The sequence below is a fragment of the Phalacrocorax carbo genome, chromosome 5, assembly GCF_963921805.1.
Source record: "Phalacrocorax carbo chromosome 5, bPhaCar2.1, whole genome shotgun sequence".
NCBI lineage: Eukaryota > Metazoa > Chordata > Aves > Suliformes > Phalacrocoracidae > Phalacrocorax > Phalacrocorax carbo.
This window is the reverse complement of record NC_087517.1, coordinates 59207223-59231608: the sequence shown is the minus strand read 5'-3', so window position 1 is coordinate 59231608 and position 24386 is coordinate 59207223. Positions and strand designations below refer to the sequence as shown.

At 41.9% G+C, this 24386-nt stretch overlaps 1 protein-coding gene across 1 annotated transcript in view; it reads right to left on the bottom strand.

Annotated features, from left to right (window-relative positions):
* Positions 1-24056, bottom strand: part of SWAP70 (switching B cell complex subunit SWAP70) — a 41226-nt gene extending 17170 nt beyond the window's left edge. Inside the window, exons 1-3 of the mRNA XM_064452697.1 lie at positions 23875-24056; positions 15711-15851; positions 9172-9345 (exon numbers count right to left, since the gene is read on the bottom strand). Of these exons, the coding sequence (XP_064308767.1) occupies positions 9172-9345; positions 15711-15851; positions 23875-23973 (414 nt within the window). The 5' untranslated portion in view covers positions 23974-24056. The remainder of the gene's footprint in view (positions 1-9171; positions 9346-15710; positions 15852-23874) is intronic.
* Positions 24057-24386: the final 330 nt, after the last annotated feature.

Here is a 24386-nt window from a genome sequence, read left to right as displayed (position 1 = left end):
AATTAAGTCCACCTACAGGTTTGAGCACAAGTAAAATACTTTTAATGGTTCTTCAAACAAAATAATTGGTAAGAGCCTTCCTACAAAGACCTCTACACAACAAACTAAAAGCCATGCTTCTAAGTTAGTATCCTCTGACTTTAGTCATAGTAATTACAGCATTTAACCCCGTTTTGAAGACAGACCAAGATGATGCGGCCTTCTGCTATTTTGGATAATGGCTCACTGCATTTCCTTGCCAGCATTGCAGGGAACCCGACTGCCTTCAGCAACCAGCCAAGGCAGACAGTGAAGCTGCCTGCACCCTCCCTAAGGAGGAAGCCTAGGCAGAGGGTGCTCAGTAACCCCGTGCCAGAACACCCTCCTGCACAAGCCCACCAGGGCCAGGGCAGCAGCAGCAGCTCCCCCAAGGGCTGCACTTTCTCTCCAGGCACCCACCACGAGGCCAGAACAGAACCACCTCCTAGTAGGTCTGTCCACAAATCTGCAGGCCAGGGCTCCTCCCAGCTGCCCTGCTTCTCTACAGGCATGAGGGATGCGCCACAGGGTGGGACCTGCACACTGCCCAGTGGAGGTGGGGAGGGAAAGCACCACCTTCCTTTCAGGTTCTCTCTGTGCATGTGGAAATAACACAGATTTCCTTAAGTGCTGCTTTTCTGAAGGACAGTCCTTTGGGACAGTCTGCTCCACTTCCAGTTTACCTATTTCAGGTGTGGTTTTGGAAACTCTAAGTGACTCAGGAGTCTGAATCCCATTATCAAAAATGACTAAGGTGTACAGCATGAACGTGCCTCATTGAAAAGCGGTAGAAAACAAATGGTTTCCAGGACTTCATTTTTCTAATCACCAGTGCTAGTTTGCCTCTGCTTGCACTGCTTGAAAACACAATGTGATTTCTCCTACGGGTAAAAAAACCTAGCTGGGAGAGGCAGGGGATGTTTCACCACAGAATAAATTAACTTTTCAGCTACAGCCCAGAGTTGCTTTTCGGTTGGTCTAATAGGCTTTTGGGCACCCAGCAGTGTCTGCGCAAGAGATTTGGGAGTACAAAGAAATAAAGAAGTGGTTTTTCCCCCACACATTTCACCTCAAGGACTCCCAGACCTCAAGGTTTTTATGCAGCATACATGCTAATTTTGGGGCTGCCGCTTCTCTCTTTTGCAACTGGTACAAGGCAAATCTCTTCCTTTCCCTCACATCCTTGATCAAGAAACACGCAAGCATGTACCAGAACACACTTATCTGGCAAAGCAGTAAATGACCAAATTCACCCTACAGATGAGATGGGTGGGCTTTTCTTACTATTTCAGCTCAGTAACTGTTTTTAGTCTCATAGCCCCTACTCTAGTAGCACACAGACTAATGCTACAGCAAAATGGAGAAGCTACTGAAAGTCGCTGCAGGATCTAGAAGAAAGTTCCTGTTCCACTGAATGAGCGGGAAACGCTTATCCCTCCAATATGTGGCTGTCATGTCCTCTTTGTAAAGACTGTCTGAAGAGAAGACAGGCTAGCCAGGCACAGAATATGCCTCCAGGGTGGATACAGAAGTTGTAGAGAGCATTGCTTTTCACTTCAGCTTCACCAAGTAAGGCATTTAAATATTTTTAGCTCTTCACGCAATTCTTACTAGCAAAGATATGATTTGAACAGAGGCCTCTGCAAAAGTGGCATTCCAATTGTAGACAAGTGCAACTAACACAGGGTACAAGGTTTGTGGAATCAGCAGACAACTTTCAGCTCTGTGCTGTGCCCATTTGCGGAAAGCAACCCCGGGGACAGCACACCTGCACACCCGCTTCACCCCCTCCACACAGGCTTCGCGCAGCAGGCTGGAGAGGGTGGCACGGGCCTCCTGCCGCTGCAGTGCCAGGGCTCTGCTGTGCGATGTTGACCACAGCTCATATTCGACTGTCTACCAGAATGGGTCACAAAACTGAGCTTGGCAGTGGTTCCACGCACAGTTCTGAGTCACTGAAGTTAGTACAGTCACATGCTAGCATGGAAATTTTAGCATGCCCTCCCAAACACTCAACATACAACTTTTACTAGATTTCTGTAAAGTTTGGTAACTACTTTAAAAATCTTTTATGTATGGTCTGGTGATTTTCACTCTCCAAAATACTTAAGGTGAAAAATTAATCCAAGGCTTTTGAGCATCAGCTACCGTAAATCCTCAGCATTCAATTAAAGGCAGGAAGCAGCTTACTTCCTACTCCAGGTAAGTTTTATAGAATATAAACCAACCCAAAAAAGACCTTCACAGCATACAAGAGCAGTAGTACTGCAAACTTATTTCAAAACAAACCTCCTAAAACCTGGATTTGATGAGCTGAAATGAGCTTTGGCATCAGCACAGGAGTAACTTTTTTCCCCATGTTCAAAACATATTCTGCCACTCAGCTCAGTCCCTCTGAGCAGCACCAGTTCAGAACTACAATCCTGCACTTTAGCTGAACAGAAAGCTAAAATAACTGAGGCTTAACTAGGTAGATAATATACCTGCTAAAATGCTAGACAGTAATTAAAAAAAAAAAAATCATTAAAACTTAATGAACTTTTACTTTAAAATGTATTGTTCCAAGATTTCACAGCCTATTACGCTGCTTGAGGCATGCAGCTCTCAAATTCCTTTGGTTGATTATCTCAATGTACTAGGACTCACTTCCAGACAAAAGGACACACGCACAAAAAAATAAAATTATACCTGAATAGATTTTTTCACTTTTTTGCCCCTCAAGCCATATGAACAAAATGTGTATCAAACTAATGGTCTGGAAAAGAAGCAATGCAAAACTCTTGGCTAGTACACATTATCATATAATGCACTAAAAATAAGTCAACCTATCCTTTCCTGTAATATCATTTGTACACATTTTACCTTATTTTGATTAATAGAACAGATTTAAACATTTAAGTCTGCTAGCCACCCATCCACCAGTCACTACATGACCACAAATCCCATTAAAGTACGTGAATTATCTCATTATTTTAAAATATTCACTTTTCTCAACTGAAAAAGGTTCTGTGCATGTTACAATTTAATTTCTAAAATAAAAAAAACCAACAAGTCAAGCTTTATCTTGCATTCAGATAAGTACACAGCTAATTAAAGTCCCCCAAAAAACTTTATCTAACATATCTGCTCAATAGCAACAGTAAGTATTGGGGGCTTGGGTATAAATATGGAACAGTGTGAGGTAAGTATAAGGAAGTAAGTTGGATCTGCTAAGTGTGGAAGCAAAGAAAAGACCATTCATTATGTGCTCAAATGAGGAACCTCTGAGAGCAAATGACATTTCCCCACCCCCCACAAAAAAAACACGTCAACTCAGCAAATAACTGACAAATTAAGACTACTGGCTCAAACATAACCTACTCTTGTGGTTAAAAACTAGAGTGTCAAAAAGCAAATGTGAAGCGATGTTTGCTGCTATTCTGACTGTACCTTACTCACTTTCAGATACAGGCATAAAAACACAAGGGGGTTGCTAACACTGCGTATGCCAGCATGGACCAAGTGGCCCCACAGTATGAAAAACAGCTTCCATCCCAAATCAACAGCAAGTTTTCCGCCAGATTTTTGCTAAGAGAAGGCAAAACTAATATAAAAAACAGAGGTTCTTTAACATGAGCTATGCAGCCTGTTTGGTACTTTCTTTCAGAGGGCACTTTCTTTGCCCATGTTGTTTCAACACCTATTTGCTTTGCTTTTCTAGGTATTCCTGGCACTATACTCCATGGGGAATGAAGTATCATAGATGTTTCACATATTTTTCTTGTATATACAAGTGGGTCTCTTAGAAGATGAAAAATGAAAAATAATGTCAAGGAGGGCTTCATGCCCAGCAGAGCACAGCAGACAAGGCTATTCTGGTTCATGCTATTCAAATAAAGTTTGTGATATTAACAGAGCAGATGTAAGAAGTCTATTCACATTGTACAAAAGTCTGTGGAAGCACATATTACTGGACAAGAGACATGAAAGCAATTATATCCTCTTTCACAGTCATCATCAATTCCTTTTTTCTCATCCCATCAGAACATCACTTACATTCAAGTCAAATATTGGTTTCTTCCATCAACCAAAAAATCCCCATACTAGAATTGATTAAACTTTGTGGACAATAACTAGTCTGGATTAATACATGTTGTGAAAACTGTGTTCATTATGCACTGTAAGCCATTATTTTCTTTCTTACTTTTTTAAAAATTAAATTACCATTAAGTAATATAATAAAGGTCAACTCAAAAATCAGTGTAACACGTCAACATGTAAATCCTAAGTTCAACCTGCTGCATAAGCTGAAAACTGTCTTATTTTTTGCAGCAATCAAAGAAAAGAGTAGTGAAATGGGAAGAACTGATGCAAGTCATAAGCGACTAAACATCTTTCTAACCATCACCATCAATTCGTAGAGGTCATGGGTCAATTTAAACCCCGCACAGGCAGCTTTCATTTCATTGTATCTGCTTTGATTTTGTTTCTGAATAGCCGAGGTTCAAATCCCAGTATTTCATTCACCATACCAGTTTCTGATACTAGAATGCAGAACACGGAAGCAAACATGGTCGCAAAATAACCTTTTTCTGCAAGAAGTGCCTCCAGAAGAATCACCACTGGACAACTTCAGACTTTCATCTCCTCAGTCTGAAAAACATCACCTCATTTTCAAATGCACTGAAAGCCATACAAGGTTTGGACCTTCCTTGTCCTAACCAGAAGGATTATAAATACCATGCGTTAATACAGTTGAAAGCTACAGGACAAGTGAAAAATGACCGTACAAATCTTCCTTTCTCAAGAAGTCAGGCTTAAAAAGCAAAGACACCAAATACGTTTGGCTTATTTAAAACAAGTTATGAGAACACCATATTACAATAGCCACAGAGTGTACAGCTTGCAGTGCATCTGCGAGTTTCACCATTAAGGATGGCCCAGAAACACAGCTAACCACATACAACAGTTTTCAGGCGATAAAGTATTCCCAAGGCTACAGTCACGTGCCCAGAAATAAGAAAGGGGAAGTGTTCAGAAACCTTTTTATAAAACAGAAAATGTCTGGTTAAACAATACCAAGGCACACAAATGTGTCTGTAATAACTAAGAGGTGAGTTGTAGGAAGCTCATGACAGGCTAGAAATACTTCTCTTACAGCTACAGTTCTCTGCACCTTTCTTCCCTTTATTCTACCCTTCTCATGGAGAGGTAATGCCTATGACAGCTACAGGAAACACACACCTGGATGTCTGTGGCTCAGATGAGCTAGTGGAAAAGACTGGCTGTGGAGAAGGGAAGGAGCTCCTACCCAGGCCCCCGCTTCCAGGGCACATTAGCGCTACAGCTGCCCGGTAAAGCTCTGCTCACTGCACCAGGAGGCAATTCTGTTGTTAGCCTAGAATTGTATTAATTCTGAAAGCTGTCCATCACGACTAATTTTAACTAGAGCAAACAAAATACAGCATTGTTTTTCTCCAGTCCATCTGTATCTTTTTGAAATACCACGTTCACCCAGTTCACAGAAGTGTTTTACTTTGTGCATAACAAGGCTTTTCACTTGAAAGGAGAAGGAGCTTTTAGATTTGATACCATTTTGCATTTCCCTAGGACATGAGCACCTTTGCAAAGTACACATTCATGGATCTCTGTTCCTTTCCAACTCTCCTAACTGCTCTCAGCTGCCCACCAGTCACCAGCAGAAGCTACACCCTGGAGCCCAAGGCCGTTACCAGATGAGCCCAGTGCCCTGCACAGCCGCCAGCTCCTGTCTCTCTGTGACCTGACTTTTCCCCATAACATAGAGAAATCCTCTCAAGCTTGAAGTCACATCCCAAAACTGCACGCCCCAGCCCAGGCCCTTCCCCATGCTGGATTTTACTAACATTATTTCCCTCATGTGCAGGGCTGCCACCTCTCCTGCAACAGGTGAGAAGCGCAGGCCAGGTGCTGCCTCTGGCCTTCAGCCAGGCCTCTGCTAAATGAGCAACCTCTTACCCTTGTGTCACATCTCCACTGCTTTCAAATTCCCTCTTTGTAACTGCTTTCCTCACTTTGCTCTTTATAAAGCTTTCCTCAGCCTGTGTCTCCGAAACCTTACGAAAGTAGCCTGTTCTCCCTTCTCCAGCTGAGCTGCAGCTGTTCCCAATTTTCTGCCTGTTCAACACCTGGGCGGGGAATCAAGACTTAACACTTTGCAGATGGGGGTAACAGCCCTGCCACAATTGGCTGTCTAATATGAAAGGTCTAGCACAGCAGCACTAGTGCAAAAGTACACAGCACGGGCTAGAAGGAAGGATAGTTGCCTCGATCTTTAGCCAGTGCAGTGCAAAGAAGATGAAACCACACCCAAGCAGGAGAGCTGTCCTGCTTGGACAGAGATTAAGTTGTTCAAATAAGTGCAGAAACCACTTATTTCATTTAAAAAAAAAATAAATAAATATCAGACTCCCAAGAAGGTCTCAAAGAGCAGCTCCTCCAAGGAGAAGAAAGAGACGTCATCCTCATAGCCACGTGAAGGTGTATCAACACATTCACTGGAGATGTAATAAATTCTTTCTATTATAATCTTCCCATCCACAAGATGGGATGCAAAAATCTTCAAGGAATGACCCTTCCAACCTGAGGCAAGTTTCCTAGGTACTTATAAAGGGGAAACAAAATCTCCAAAACCCAAAAGCCTGTGAGGTGGAAGAGAGGGAAGAGGGGAAACAGCTGGATCCCACACAAAGGACTCCAAGCCAGAAACTGATGTAAATAAAGCATCGCAATATTCTCAGCCAATAATAAGAGCAACAGACAGGGAGGGAAGGATAGTTCGCTCCTGGGCTGGGAAGCTCTAGTTACCTGTGAGAGGTTTACTTTGCTGCCACTAAAATATAAACATCACAGAACAGTGATGCTTCCATCACCCTCTCCCTCTGTTCTTCACTTTGCAAAATCCCCTCACTTTATACATGATGTACAAGCCATTTAGTAATTAAATGACTGAATATATAATCAAGCTTTAGTATGAACTCAAGAGGCATAAAAAGTAAACGGAAAAGAAAATACCTTTACTAGGTACCAGGACCATTTTGCATGCTATTGAGAAAAGTTATTTTCAGGAAAAAATTCTCAGCACTAAGACAACTACAAGTTTGTACAAAAAAATGCTTTGCAAATCTGGAGTTTGGATTTAACATTAAAAAACCCCAGACATAAGAACTCAAAAGGCAGATAGGAAAGGTCAGACAGAGAAAAAGCAAAACTGACCAAAATTGAGACTTTGCTTCTTTACTTCTGGAATTATGTGCAAAAGGGTAAATGAGTAAATGTGGAGTTTTACAGAAGCACAGAGAACCCAAGGAAGACCACTGCAAACCAGAAAAGAGTGCGTTCAACAGATAGCATTCCTCCACCAGCTGATTACATTACCTGTGTGGTCTAAGGCAAAAGGTTAGAGTGAATATAGGCATTGTATGCAATAAGAACAGAGCAGTCTTTCTTAGTGAGGCTCTATAAGCTTTCCTTAAACAGTATTGCACGATTTAAATCTTGCCATAATCAAGGAGGTGCAGAGTGAGATCCACCCTAAGAATTTTAAAAGTACTCCAAGTAGAAAAGCAATACAGGTTAACCCCAGACATTAAGAACGGCAAGGAACGCAAACAACAGCAGCTATGAAATCTCGAAAACCTCCTTAGGGCTCGGAGCCAACTCTGCAGCCCATCTCCCAACAATCAGCTCATTGTCATTACCTGGCATCAGCTACAGAAGGCAGCACAAATCTGAGGGCTTGCTTGGTGGAGGGGGAGCAAGCGAGCAATGCTGACACCCCAGAGCTGGCAGGTCTGAAGTTTTTAACCATGCCAACAAATAAGGAGACATGAAATATCTATCCTCAGGTTAGCCAGGCTGTGCAGTGGGGAGCACGACGACAGACCAGTGACGTGGATTTGAATCCCAGTTTTGACATTTTTTTAGTGGCTCTGACCTTCTATCAAAGCCAAATCTGGCACCATTAAGAAAGGAGCTGTCATGAATTTTATAACCATCATCCCCGTCTCCCAAAACTGACAGAAAAAACAGGAAAGCAAGCAAGAAGACTGTCCCATTTCTTGTGGGAATACAGTAGGGCCTCATCACCACCAGTCTCGCAAAAACAGTAACACTGTACAGAGTGAAAGTCTCCTGCTAAGGAGTGACACAGCAAAACCAAGCAGTTTATTTTGATAAGGGAGTTATCTGTACTTTATGATTTGGCACAACAGCTTGGAGTCCAACAGTTATGTCATAGTGGCATGTAAGTCAGACTGTCTTGATCCCTGACTGCTCAATAATTTGCAAATATTTATTAATCAGTACTCCAGTGCTGAATGGCAAACACCTGGGATTTCTGTACACAGTTTTGCAATACATTATTTATGTCTACAGTTCTGATTTTTCTGCTTCTTCCCTATCCCCTCCACAAGGGGAGAACTGTGGAGATACCAAAATCTTGCTTTAGGGTTAGAATACCTATTTGAACATTGCCCACACTTGTTCATGAACTTAAAGTATAAAGAGCATTATTCCTTCAACCATTTCAAGCAAGCGCATTCAGGTGGTGGCTGGTTTTCATCAGAAACAGACATCATCAGAAAAGTTAGTACTACTTTTCATCAGTAGGGTGACATGAGACTGAAAACTCATCTTGCAAGTCACAGTAACAGAGCAGAGGGGAGAATTTGTTTTCAGAATCACACCAATGTACTAACTGTGCAAAATTTTAATCACATATAAGCAAGCACAGTGATTAAAGATTACATGCATGCACTGCTCATGAGGGAAGCGAGAACCTCAACAGCTCCAAGTGCTGGTACTGGAGCTAGTCTCCCCAGCACCAGTCAGTCCTCACAAAAAGCAAGATAAGCTTTTTACTGGGGGGCAAGGAGCACTTCCTATTTGGTCCAGGCTGTTTAAATAACAGATGCATAAAGCCATTGGAGTCTAAAGTATCCTGTGGGAATCCCCACATATGCACCCTGGAAGATGAAGAAAAGCGCCCAAGGCCTTACATTATTAAAAGAGGGGAATAGAAGTTTTATATTAATTATATTGTCTTAAATCTCTAGAGACTAGCGAACATTAACAGAGTTCAACTGGGACATTAAGCAAACCGGTGTTAAACAGCTTAGGTTTTTTTCTTCTTACCTCCTCAGGTACAATGATTAAAGGGTATTTGTCCTCTGATAAAAAGTTAAAAATAACCCACACTTTAAATGCATCTTCATCACTAATCAGCAAAGGACTTTTAGAGAGGTTCTTTTTAGCACAAAGAGTCCAGCACATCCTGTTGAATTCAACTTTGTCAAAGTTTCCTTGAACCTAAAATGAAGAAATTGAACAAAATTAATATGCACAAATAGCACAGAATAACAGAGAAACAAAGTTTAGCAGACTAAGTCATACAAAAAGCACCGAGAAAATCCTAGTTTGCAAGAAATGTCAGGGCCCAAAAAGAGCACTGTAGCAGCCTAGTCTGACTTCCTGCATGGGGTTAACTAAGGAATTTCTTCCAGCGAAATCTATATCCAACCTCCAATTTCTGCTTGAGTTAATAACAACCTGACTTCATGTGAATGAAGCTACACTGCATTCTGCATTTCCTCTAGCACACTAGCTTCCAAACCATCTTCATAACTGTCTCAGTTCCAACTGCCCTTCCATGGCACTGAGTTACTGAGATCTTACATAGCAAATTTGGAAACCGTTATAGCCAAAACTACATGTGGATATGCTAAAAGTGCTATTGGAACAATAGCTGGGGAAGACCTTTAATATGTTTTTCCACTTCATATTACTCAAATGTAATTGTTGTAGGATATTCATAAGCACAGAATCATTTTTTCCCAAACGCTAATTCACTTAAAACCTTTCCTTTTTCTCAGACTTGCAAATCATCACCTTACTGATAATTCCTTGTTTTTGTTATCCTTTATCATACCTAGCAATTGTACATACCCATCTCTGGATTATTTACCTAAGCAAAAGCTTTCTTTTCCTCTATTTTCTTTTTAAACCTTCATTTATGTTAAAGATGAAATCTATTTATCACCCTACAGCTTAGCAATTCTATTTCTTTGCGACCATGTAACTGATAAATGCATGATCTGCAGTGCAATGGAAGTCCCTTGAGATTTTGGAAAACATGTCTAAGAAACAGGTTCTTGTACCTCCTGTAGTAACAACACCAGTAATGTTCAGTGACTTTTTCTTATGCTAGACCAAACCATGCATCTTAGATGCTTCAAGGACACCACTGCAAACTGTATGATTTCCTATCCAGTTTGGTAAGTGGTCAAATATAGTGGAGGTGAACCATAGTGGCTAAGTCAAAGACAGACTAAGGAAGTGGACAAACTGATGTGGGTGGAGGGGAAAAAAAAAAAAAAAAAAAAAAAGACAGAGTAAACAGGAAACCAGCCCTATGCCAAGAAGCACTTTACAGTACAGTTTCCAGGACTAAAAATGAGACTATGAAAGAAAGCCATAGGCTTTGCATATTTGCAGAGCTGGCCACCAGTGTAAGTGACAATGCAAGAGGCCAGCTACAGGCTACAGCTGTCCTTTGAAGAAGGTGGAAGCTGCAGGAGCTATAGCTGCTATAGCCACAAGTTCAGCATCCTGGTTGTTCACACAAGAAACATTGGTCTTAAATGCAACACCAGCTAAGCAAACCAACACCCTTTGGAACAAGGGCTAGAAGCCATATTTCTTTCTCCTTCCTTCAACTTGCCAGCGCCTCATCCCTTGGGTACTTTTGCCTGTGCTTTTTCCTGCCTGTCCTCCCCACCCTGCCCAATGAATCTTGACTTCTTTCCTAAAACAACTTCACCCACCCAAATGATGAGCAGTTCCACCCTGGAAATGTCCCAGTGGTTACGCTACTCTCGAGGAAGATGCCGATAGGGTGGGAAACAGCTGGCCAGTGCTCTAAGTGTTATAAATAAGGTGTGTTGCTCTATGAGCAGCTCATGTTTTAAAGCACAGCAGCAATCAATGACCGCAGGGAGACAGGTGGAGAAAGGCACAGGCCCTAGCCAGAGTAAAGTGTGTGGTTTCTGCTCACAAAACAAAGTTGGATCATGTGCACCTCAGAAACTCACATCAAAACCCAAGTCACATACAGCATGTCACTGCCACCAGCATTAGGCAGCAGCCAAGCAGGAGGTTTCAGGACCATTTTGGCAGAGGGGACTAGGTCGCACTGTTCCAGGGCTCCCACTTTAGCCATATCATTCCTTACATATAAGTCCTTTTTTCAGAGTCCAGACTTGATTCTGAAACAGACTTCATGGGACCCACAGGGCATCTGGAGCAGAGACACTGTTTAGGAATTATTCAGGAACAATGATCAGATGAGTGCACAAGCCCCAGCTCTCCAAAATAACTCTGATTCACATCTGTGTTTTTTTTCTAAATGATTAGGCTGTCTGTTAAATAAAGGATTTAATCATTAAATTGTTGTTCTGGGAATATTGGGGGTGGGGATGGAAATAAACCGTTCTATTTAATGAAGATTAAAAATTTTCCTTGGCAATTTCATGTAGTAATGCCAACTATTTCTGGTACCTACCTTCCACAAGGACATTTGCATGGGGTGGGAGGGGAAAGAAGGTGAAAATCCCTGAACTAAACTCAAATTGCTCCATACTCCATACTCCAAAAGTCTTGGCTGTGCTACTTTGGCTTACTTGACTGGCAATACTCCAGTGTAGGTGGCTACATAATAATTACACTGAATTAATAATCTCTCTGGATTTATGAGAGAGCATTTCTAAGCATCATTCCAAAAATTAAAAAGATTTGAACAGTTTCTAAAGTCATACTTGAACTTATTTGCAAAAGCACTTCTAACTTAAGAAACTGTAGAAGTAGAAACTTCTCAAACAGGAGGTACTGATGTCAAAAAAACAGTCATAAACAAATACACCCATTGTTTTTTCATTACATGAACAAAACACATATTTATAAACACAGACTGGGTCAAAGACTATTTAAATTTAAAGAGGATTCCCTAAAACATCTTTAATTACAGGGGGACTCTACTATGAATCCTACACCGAAATCATCTTGATATGAAACTAAAATAAGAAAATTATAACACTACTGAGAAACCAGAATTTCAATTGTGTTTGGCCAGAATACTCATCCCGCTTGCAACCTGTGTGAATATCACACAATGCTGTTGCTTAATTTATGAACAAATCCTTGTACAAGAGATTTTTCCTGGGCACTAGTATATGATTTTAACTGTACTTCATTATTTGTCCAATTTATTTGAAGTCACCATTTAATTTGGAAACTTCTGCAGTACTCCACACTATTAACTACAGCAACTCTTACTCTCATTTGTGAATCTCTTCAAATGATGAAACATGCAAATGAACCAACCCCTCCAACCTTAAAACTGCTTAAATTCATAGATATAAAAACATGATATATAAAAGACACCTACCTTCCCTTTCTAAGAAGTTTCAAAAAATAATCGAAAGAAAAATGCAGCAAAACCCATGTAATTTTTTAGATCTTTAATCTCTACTAATATGCAAAGTATAATTTACCATCATCAATGTCCTACCAAATAACTCTAAAACATAAGGAAATATAGAAAACATTCGCCTTAAGTACCAGTCGTGAGATCGGTTCCGAAAATACAACACACATTGGTAGTTTAAGTAGCATTCACTAAATTGTCTGGAAGATGAAATAACCTGAGGTTTAGAATTATGTCCTTCTTTGTCTCCCCCACTCTGACTCTTCCCCCCTGTAAATAAGCCATGTTGCAAAATACCACCGTCATAACTGAAAATGAAACATTTTCAATTGGCATTAAAAGACATATATTGTAAATAATGGAACATGCTAAAATATGGTTATGAAACCAAGTAAAACAAATTATGAAGACATTATACTGGCAAGCAACAGCTCCCTCCTGAAAGGGACACTTAGAGAACAAGAACAGATTCTGTTTCAGAGGCAGGAAAATCCTAGGTACATCTGTCTGCTAAGTAACGAGCAGCATGATACTAAAAATCATCAGTAAGACAATACTAATTATTCAAACTATTTATTCAAATTCCCTACTTGGATAAAGGAAAATAGTTGCAACCGATTTGCCTCACTAAACTACCGACTTGTGCCTTTCTTTATATTTATAGGATATCTTGATAGCTTGGTTCTATATAAAGAGGCTTTATTGCAGGGTAACACAGGGTAAGCCAGCACTAAAAATATAAAAAGCTATGCTGCTTTTAAGAGTACAACAGAAGTTATTTCAAAAGGTTACAAAGTCCTCTCAATAAAATTGTAAGTCACAGTTATATATCTGTTTTAAAAGAAACCTAAGGATTCATTCTTTAAATATTTTACTAATGTTTTAAAGCAAAATATCTTGAGATCAAAAAAATATCTCTTGATCAGGTTGCTCTTGCTCAAATCAATTAATTCACCAGATGATGTTTGACTGGAAATTGAGAGATCTTCCTCTGTATTTGGGGTATAAAGCACCCGTCCTTCTTTAGTAGCTTTGCTTACTAGCATAAATTAATAGCATTTGTTCTACAATCACCCCATCTAAAAGAATAGGTTATGCCCTGGAAGAATGAAAAAAGAAGGGTTTTCTTGTTTGCTATTTTTGCTTGCTTGTTTTAAACAAAGGAGACATGCTATGAACCAGTGACTTCATCCCACTGCATGTTGTCTTTTGGCACTGATGTAAAGTCACCTCTGAAGGATGAGATGTCACAATCAAGATTACTTTTCCAGTCCACAAAGATAGCCTTCTGTCTAAAGAAATTCACTAATTTTTAATAGTACATATCTAAACTGTTTAAAAGCATTTAGTCAGGATTAACTGAAGTTACAGGTATTTTAATCCTGTTCCTTAACATCTTCATCTTTTAAGATGAACTAATGGTATGGGTATATCAGGCAATTATTGGAAGCCAGATCACTGTATGAATAAAACAACACAAGAAACTACATGCAGCCATGCTCTTTCCTTTCATGAGAAAGCAAGGTAGCTTGTCCTTTGTTTTTACCATGGGGCAAGAAGGTACCCCAGAGTATCTACACATTATAAATTCACACCAACATGCTTATGTGGCCAGGTCTTTAATTTTCAAATTAAAGTGTTATTTAAATGCAATTGCTCCTCATTTCTGTAACAATTCTTCCTATAAACACCCTTTAAGAGTAAAGCATGTTTATATTTGAAAAAGCCTTCCATATCTATGGGGTTTTTTTGTTTGTTTTTGTTTTTTTTAACTTAATGGCTTGCTACTGCCTACAAATGGTATTAACAAAAACCACTGTGGTTCAGACTCTACTACCATAACCCTTCGGTCAAAATAAAGTAAGGCCTTTTCTTTTTCCACAAAAGTTGTATAAAAACTGCTGGTCTCCACTGAATCTTCAAGGAGCTCAGGCAGCCAACACAAAGTAGAAATGAGATCACAAACTTCTTAGAGACAAACCAAGATTCTCCAACATCAAACCACCAAGACATTAAGCCGGTACCTTTATCTGTATTAACAGCCAACAACTTCCACACATGAAACAGGACACTGAGTTTGAGAGAAACACAGACTAAAGAGACAGAGGAGCTGATAAGACTTAGCTAGATATATGAAGCTTCTCCTGTTTCCAAGCTGCCAGACTGTTCTATATATGTATCATATTTTCCACCAATATTAAATGTACATTAAAGAAGCAGTAAATATCAGCAAATCAGGCTAAGGATTTTGCATAATCTGCAATTGCTGCATTCGACTTTCCAGCAGCCTATCACTTCAGAACTTCTTAACATTATAAAAGAAAGCAAACATCTATGTATCTGTAGCCACAATGTCAAAGTTTGAGGGTTTCTGGGGTCGGCCCCCAGGTGGATGAGAAATCAGTGGTATTGAAGCTGATATGTTTGCACTATCACGTGTCCTGCTTTTCACTATCTAGACCAGTCTCTCAACAGAAGCTGTCAGAAAAAAAAAACCAGGAAGATAGTTTACTTTCAAAAATTTCAACCTAAATCTCAAACACACAGCTCCCAGAGCCCAGCACTGACCCAGTGACTACCTATCTTAGAACAAGATGGAGCAGAGAGTAGGGGAAACCCTGCTAGCTTTCCAGAGCTTCCCCCCAAACACAGCACAACAGAAGACTGAAGAGTGCTCAGATATGAAAGGAAAGGACTTGCAAGACTGAACTTAACAACACACCCTAATGTCACCCACTGCAACTATCCGAAGGGTTCTATTTATTAAAATACCTTGTGACTAGACATTAAATCTATTTTTGTCCTTCCTATTTGCAAAGGAGTCTATAACAATATTCTGTGATACCTGTAGTATGAAGGATAATCTATAGCTCTAAGACACTTTCAAATAAATTCAGGCTGAGGTGCCTTATTTATATGAACATGGTTCTGCAAGAACACAACTTAGACAATGACCAGATGTAACAGGAAATAGAAACCAACGAGAGAAAAAAGAAGTAGGGAACAGTGTACCCTTCCATTTTAAGGCACAGACTCTCCAGAGTACCCGCCCCATCACGACCCCACACAGGCATACTCACAACGAGAGTGTCTCCGCACCAGCATGCTTCCTGCAAGCAGAGGTCTACTGTAAAGACACTCTAATACAAATCCTGTTAAAGGGAAAAACAGAACACAAGAATTCAAAACTTACCTTCTCCAAGATGAACTTGTTTAGATAAGGCATGTAACCCTGATTGGAAACTGGTCCTTCATCATCATCCCTAAAGTGTTCTTCCAAGGCCACTGGGTCGTGGGGGACATTTAATACTGTGCACAAGTTGTGAGAAAGGACCTAAGGACAGAAGAGAAATCAATGACCCCGCTGTTGGCCTTAACCATGCTGCGTTCCCTCCAGAGCAGACCTGTGATTTGCAAAACCATGCACAGAAAGTGACACCTTCATGTCAGCACAAGTTCCACCCTGTGGATTTTTGTCAAAAACCAAAACATAACTAAAAAAGTTGACTCCAAGGATTCATCAGCTTCAGACAGTTGCATGTTTACAGAAGCAGTGCCATCACAGATAAGTCCATTCCTATAGAAGTGCAAACACGGCTACAGAAGCTACCCTTTGTGCACACATGCATTTGAAAACCAGGAGAGGCATGCAGAAACACCATGATAATATTTGCAGAGTAAAATTAGATAGCTACAGAAAACAACCACAAACACCTAGACTTTGAAATTATATTTACTACCTAGTGAAAACAAGTAACCAAGAAAACTCCTCACAATGTGTACCTTTACTTTACAAAGAAATGACCACTCAAATTAAAGCATTAACAACGGCTTTCTCTCATCTGCTTGTTTTTGGATTGCTTCTCAACATTCACCCCATGTTTCAGTCAGCAAAGGAAAAGTAAATTTATAAAAAGGGGAAGGGTTTAGGCGTGCTTCTCAAATTTTTATTTTAAAAAGGTATTTGCATGAATTATGTCAAGAGCTTAACACCCACCAGCACTCATGTCGCTTCTTGAGAAATGACCTTCAAGAAGAGGCTATACGCTTGATTAGTTTTAAGGAAGTACTGAATTATTGAAAACTAACTGGCAGCCAAGTCATCTCAACTTCTTCAACCTAGACTGAGTTTTGCCCACACAAACTAACGTCTCGGTACCAACAACAGGAAGGTAGAGCCTGGGTAGCAGTCAGTCCAGTGCCACCAGTACTTTGCTAAGAAAGGCAAAGCACCCATCCCTTGCGCTGTTCATGCAGTCTCGAGTCAGGTCAGTCCTGTAACATGCTGCCCACTGGGTCTTAAACACAATGTCACCTGGGAGCCTTCTACCTTGGCATGATGCAGAGTTAAACCTCTGAAGACCATGTACTGGCTTCGGGAACTGGGCTAAGGATTTAACTTCACATGCCCAGGAATGGTCTGCATTGAAAAAAATGTAACTAAGAACCAAAGGCAAAAAATACAGGTAAACAAAATTAAGCAGAAGTAAAACAGTTGCATCTTTTGAAAAGGCATGCTGCTTGTGATTTGTTTTTCTTTTTTAAATCGGCAACTAGATGGGACAGACTGCAACTGAATTTTGGCATATGTTTTACTTTTTCACTGTGCAGCATAAAATTTAAAAAACAGACCCAAATGATGCAAAAAGAAAGCAGTAAAAAAAATGTGCAGAAAATTTATAAGCATATTTAGGTGAGTAGACATAAAGTAGTTGAGATGGGGTAGCTGCAAAATAAGAAGTGAAAGTTAAGTCATCAAAGCCTAGGAAATCAAACCTATGCTACATACTTAAAATGTCTGGGCTTCCAGCCCACCCCCACCTCGCACCCTCCCACACCCAACACCCCCTCAAAAAAAAACACGTTTATTTTTCTTATGTATGATAAGGAGACATGCCAGAGTCTAAGCATTAGTTAGTATAAAAATCTACAAAGATGGCCCAAGATGCAAGCTCAGTTCAGAGAATTCTTCTCTACATACCTCCAAAGTTACACTTTCTTTTAGAAAAGCACACATTTCCATGAGAAATACATGTTTTCGTTGTCGCATGCTAACATTAAGCCACTGGAGCTAACTAGGTGCAAGACTTTAAAAACAGAAAAACAATAGCATCTGCCATATCACAACAAAAGCTGTATTTCCCAAAGTAGCAAAATAGTATTTAGAAGTTATCACATTTCACACTACCCTTCATCAACAGCATGTTTCCCTTCAATCTATCCTTATTTTTAACCACCACATCAAATCAAGTATTTGAGTCCATGTGATTTACATATGGGGGGGAAAAATATACTATCATGTGTGTTTCCCCTTCTATTTAAGGCTTCTGTTGTTATTTATATAACACTGAGGGATTATTGAATTTCTGAGAGATAATCTCAGTTTTCCAACCAGCCTGTAGTTGCTAATACTATAAAAAACCACTTGGCTAATAAAAATATTCTAAAAGCAAAACTGATTTAAGCATATTACCAAAATAACTTAAAAGTCTCAATAAAACACTTTCTCATCACGTTCTTTCTACATGTTTCTCTTGTCCCTTTTTTGGCCTTCTTGCTGTGCTTGGGCTGTCAGAAACCTAGGTGGTTTCCACATCAAGCAACCAATTTACCAGGAAAGAATTCCACTTTCAATCATCTTCTAAGATCTGCCTTATCTGTGATCTCTCCTGTGCCCAGTGCTCTCTTTTCATAACTCAGGAAATTCCTCGGTGCCTGCCAAAGCCTGCCATTCTCTAACAGGGCCAAGTGCCAGCCAAATTCTTCAGTTGCAGGGTAAGCCTGAAAAATTCTGCACTAAGGTCTCATTTTGTTTTGTTCTCTCAAATCACATTAGCTGGACCATGATATACTCTATTTTAATGACCAATTTTTAAAAAATAACCAATCTAGTTGAGTATTAGCTTAACTGGGGTGCGAAAAATTGCCTTGCCTTGCAGAAACTCCATCAACCATGAGGAAGTTTTGCACCAGTAAGGATTATTCCCCCCATGCCCCCAGGGTTGCTAGGCAGCTTTTTCTTTCAGCGCTTATTATGCTCTGGATGCCACATTTAACAATCTACCTTCATGCCAGAGCCAACTCCTACCCCAGGCCAGAGGCTCATCTCTGTGCTGCGGCAAAGGGGTACAGCAGTGGTCCCCAAACTGTAGTCCATGAGACAGTACAAGTGGTGTGCAAAGGGTTCACAAAACCACTGCACTCTGGGCACACTTCTTCCATTAGCAATGAAAAGGTTTGTAAGAAAGATGCCTAATGGTGCCCAGGGAACACTGAAGGTATTCTACTCTAAATATAAATAGCCAGATGAAACAAGCAAGCGGAACGCCAAAGGTCATTACAGACTTTGGATTTATTTTTTTTATGGCCAGTCTCATGCTGCGTTACCTTGAGTGCATATCTCCAGCCCAGCTCTACTCCACCACAGCTGCTCCCCTCTAAGCTCCCATTTTCCAAAACACTGATCTTCCAAAACTTTAAGCACATGTTGAATTGTTACCATCTGAGTAGTTCCATTTAACCTTGCCCATAAAAGTGATCTGCGTTTCTAAAGGGAAAAGGAAGACCTGCTAGACTACTTATTGCTCAGTGACAAAAATTTGGCCAATATGATAGTAGGCGCATTAACAAGGCAGACTAATCCTACAGCAGCTATTGTCAGTTTCTTCAGTACTTTCTTCTTCTTTTCCATCTTTCAGGGGGGTCTTCTCCCTCCCCCATCTCTTTCTAAGGTTTTAAAATGTTGGCATCGCAGATCCTGACAGCTCCATTCAGTGGCTTCGTGTGAATTCATTCCAAGACATTCTTGGCTCATCTCTCCCTGACATCCATGTCAGCAGCTAGCCAGCCAAAATAAGGGTACTCACAAGTACTTTCCCTTTTCCTTTTTTTTACCAGTGTGGAAACCAGCATCCTATATGCCCCTTGTCACAGGCACAAGGTCTTTTCAACCAGGGTACATCTTAAGCATACAGTTTCTTGCATCACAGTGTCTCTAAGGTAAAGCTTCCTTATCTGCTCAGGTAGCAAATGCTCTGGTCAAAGTCTTATTATTTAACACCAGGGTTAGTGCAGCAACCACTTCCCCAGTTGGATGAGCATATTCAAGCCTGGCCTCTGCCAGCTCAGGTTCCTGGCGCTAGTGCCCTTCGTCCACATCACCTTTCCATTCCTTCATTTGCTCCCTTTTCCCTCGGGCACTCACAGACTCCTTGTCACTTTTTCAACAACACCACCCTTCCATTTGCCTTCATTATCAGCACACTCCCTTTAGCCCCCAGTCACATACTGGTGCCAGCCTGCATCTGTCCAATTGCCAAGGGAATTGCCTTCTGCCCTGCGTCTCCCAGCCCTTAGAAAGAGCTCTTCCTTGAAACCCATTGACAAAACCTCAAGGACAAAGGTTAAATGGGCTGCTGATCCACTGTCAGCTGCTCCTCTCAAACACAGTATCATGGCCCCATCATTTCCTGCTGTCACCCCTTTTGGTCTACGAGCTGCCTTGGTTTGCCAGCTCTTCTGGAAGAGGGGCAGCTCTCCTCACACCTTACAGACATGATTCCTCATGGCTACCCTAATACAAACGCTTGAGCCCTGTTAATAACGTCAGAGTACAACTCTCATAGTGAGTCATAATGACTAATTTCCTACCATCCTTCAATGTTGTACAAAGTCAATTGTCCGGCTGGGGTCCTGCCCACTCGTCACAGGCTCTCAACCCTTCCAGTGCCTTGCTACATTGTTCAAGGTCTTCCTCTCCATTCGGACCATCCCTCTTGCCCCTGGTTACACCATTCTTCCTCTTCCCACTGGCCACTTACTTCCCATTTAGTAAAAAAGCAAAACAAAGATAAGAGGTACAATAATCCTATAATGTCCCAGATACAATAAAAGACCGGTTTAAATTTTCTAAGCCTGACTAATAACTTTGGTCACCCACACATTACAGGTCCGAATGAGACCATATTTTCACAAGGTGCTTACTATCCATGTCCTGCAGATATGCCAGAAATCCAAGACTTTGAAAATCCACCCCACTGGTAGCACACAAAACAGAACAAGAACAGCCAAGCAGAGACAGGTCACAAAGCAACATAAGGAAGAGCTTCCAGGCAGAGTGTAAAAACTAATTGGTATGTATTCTTTCCAAGATCCAATCATACAAACATACTGCAAAGAGTATTGCTGGCTGCTAAGTGTAACTACATTTAAAACCAGAGTGTTTTAATATCCAGATGAAAAGCAGATTGAATGTCAGCACTTTACACAAACTTTTAAAATAATGCAATTTTAAAATTTACGATTGCAAGAAAGATTAAATTGGATTTAGGTATGTGAAAGCAAGTATTCGGATGTAGCTTGTGCTCAAACCACAACAGCAGCTATAACTGCACACATAGAACTTATACTCTAGCATTGCTATATCAGTGTTTGAAAGTCCTGAAACACACTGACAGAAAAAATGATTGTATCCATATTTCAAGGTGTCATTTCAGAACAGAATACACAAATGTCTGTGATGTAGAAAAAAGGGTAAGATCTGCAGCCAGCATAACAGTAGAACTTCTGAAGATTACTGATTAGACAAAAAGAAAAAAAATCAGTGCACACTAGAAGATAATATTCAAAATTAAACGGAGGACTGATTTGACCATCTCTCAGCAGCTCAGACTATATACAAAAGATACAAATGGATAAAAGACATCTCATTAAATCCTTACTATTCCAAGCAAGTCCTAGTTTTCCTCCAAGCGTTTGATGCTTCTCCAGACTACAAAACAGACCCAATTCACTCCCCTCCGTCCTCTTGCTCTAGATATATTAAAAACAATGTGTGATGCCAACCCTCCACCGTAGGGCCTCAGCTACATAACACACATTAATTTTTCTTACAGTATTTAATGAAAACTATTTATTTGTATGTAGGCTCAAAGACCACTTCTGGGTAAAGAAACTAGAAAACACTCTCTTTAACAACCGGCATGTTATACTTAGGACCTTCTGTGCAACATGATGTCAATACCTTATACTGGATGATACAATTTGAAGATCTGTTGTCAGTAAGCTTTCTTGTTGATGAGGGAAGAGTTCAGTAAGTTACAACACTGCATGCTGTTCTCAGAAAACAGTTTTTTACAACTTTTTTTTATAACTGGAATTTCACTAAATTATTCAACATATTTTTCTAATGCCATAGATCTCTACTAACCTGTTTATCTGCAAGCCTCATCTCTCCATTTTATAGGGGTGCTAGATCTTCCTCATGGTAACGTGGAAAGAAATACTTTATTGTGAAATACCTTAGTACAACATAGCCCTAAATAAGACCGGAACTTCTGTTTTGCTGTCCTGCCTAGACCCTCTCTGCTGCATTGATGTGGGGCTACTGCCATAACATACACCTTTTCTCCCCAGTAGGACTATCAGTATGTCACCACATTCATCATTTGCCACAAAAAGCCTACGGAATAATGCTCCCTACCCCTTCCTGTGCTTCCTGAAAACTAACTCTTGGTGGCCACGGGGGAAGGCAGCAGCCTCACTTCAAACTTGTTTCTGCATTCCCACATCTCCCTTTATATCACAGACAGAACTGGACAGACCCACAAAGACCCACTTTTTTCATCCCTTCTCTCTCACAGATGGACAGAATGAAACATCAGAACTGTTTAGGAAGATGTTTGATAGGTAACGAGGGGACAAGCTTAATTTCCCCTTTCATTTTTTACCTTTTTTAAACACAAGCATTTGTAGACATGGGGCTCTAATAAGACAGCAGAGCATGACAAGTAACTGCTTCAATTTGGAAATACAACTGCTGCTCTAATCCCCTACATGAGTCAATGATCTTAGAGAACAAGTGATGACACCTCCATCACAGCAAGCCGTATGAGTCCACCAGCATCCTGCCTGCTTTGTTAGCCATTTAATTCACCCCAGCAACTGTGCGACCATGACAGCTTCTTCACAGAAGAAGCATGCCAACACAAGCTGCAGACACACCTCCTGGGTGACTACACTGAGCACACAAATCACACAGCAGCACACACAAGGTGTGACAGCATGACAGGAAAACAGGATTCCTTTAAAAAGCAAGACAATAAAAAACGCCTATCTGCAACCTACTTCAGTTAGTCTTGCAACACTGCAACATAAATACTCACTGTCATGATACCACCTGTAAAAGACCTGAGACCTGCACACGTTTTCAGCTTGAGCTTGCAGTCAGGTCTGGCCTCTTGCCAGACTCCTGCCCCACAGTCGCTTCTGGCCAAGTTAGGCTGTATCTCACAGCCTGATCACCCCAAGCAAAGAAAAGGAGAAGAGGAACGGGCTGCTTGCCGCACATTGCATGTTGTGGATACTTATTACATAATGCTGAAAACAAAGTCCTTTAGCTTACTCACGCTTGGAAACGCCACCCGCAGCACAGCCACTCTCTCAAGGAGTTAATCCCACAAAGGGCACAAACTCCAGCTAATTTTTGCGGCCCACACAACTCCAGCACTCAGTACAAGGACCCACAGTCTCAAATGTCAACAGGTGTTGCCTTCTTATTGAAAATATTTATTTAGCCAGATTCCTGCTATTATTCCCAGGCCAAGACAGTCCCATAAAGCAGGGCCAAGACAGGACTGGATTCAGCAAGCTGCCTGAGAGCTCTTTTAAGAGCACAAACATTACTTCAGCATGTAAGCTAAGGAAAGAATGGCACAGTTGGAGGCTCTTGACTAGTTCTCCTGTTTATAACCAAATAAGAGAGTACTGTGGTACCTCGCTCTCCTCTTGGCAAGCTATGAGCTTCACTTGGACGCAGCTAACCCCTACAGATAGCACCTTGTGGCTACCCCACAGAAGATTTTGGCCAGAAAGGGTACCAAGGACATGCAGTTGAATACGGAGCAGAAACACAACGAGGGTTTGTGCACTGACATCCCAAGGAGGGTGAAGTGCTTGCCTGGGTAGAATGAAAATAAGCCTCCTTCAGTGTGAGGAAGGGCCCATACAAGGCTCCACTGGGAGGCAGGTGCCCAGGAGCCACAGCAATGGGCAATGCCATGTGATGGACAATGGCCTCAATGGAGAAAATCCAATTCACGGCCCCAAGCATGCTTTGAAAATGGGTGGCCATGTCCCCTCATCTGGCCCTGAGCGCGACCACCTCGGGCAGGGCCCATGCTGAGCATCCCACGTCCACCATGGAGGCGGCTGGTGCGGATGGCCGAGGCCCGTGTCACGGCCTCTCACACCCACGGGGAGCCCGAGCCCGGGCCCCGGCCCTGCGCCGCACCCCCTGGGCTCGCTACCCCTCGCTCCTCGCTGGGCCGGGCCGGGCCGGGCCGGGCCGCCCCACTTGCCTTGAGCTGGGACTTGGAGACCTTCCCGCTGCGATCGAGGTCGAGGGCGGTGAAGGCGTGCCAGATGGACTTCAGCAGCTCCTCCTTGAGGCCCACCATGGCCGGCTCGCCGGCTGCTGTCTCCCCGCTCCCGCGGCCCCTCTGCCTTCGCCTCGCCCGGCCCCGCCGCCGCCGTGCCCGCCCCGCACCGCCCCAGGGGCGGGTGCCAGGCCCTGCCCGGCCCCGCAGGCACCGCCCCGGCATCCGCCTGCCTCGGAGGCGAGCGCCGAGGGCGGAGGGGCGAAGAGCCGGCAGGGCCGGGCGGCCGAGAGCTACGGGGCCGCGCCGGAGCGTTCCGCAGGGCACCTACCGCGGCAGCGCCGGTTCCGCGGCCCCTGCGAGAGGCCAGCCCCGGCGCTCCGTGGCCCCGGCGGCGGCTTCTTCCAGATGAGTATGGTACAAGGAGTGGTACAAAATACCATTACGAGGTGGAGGAGTGTGTTTGGTTTTTTCAGTCGTTCAGCAGCTGCTGC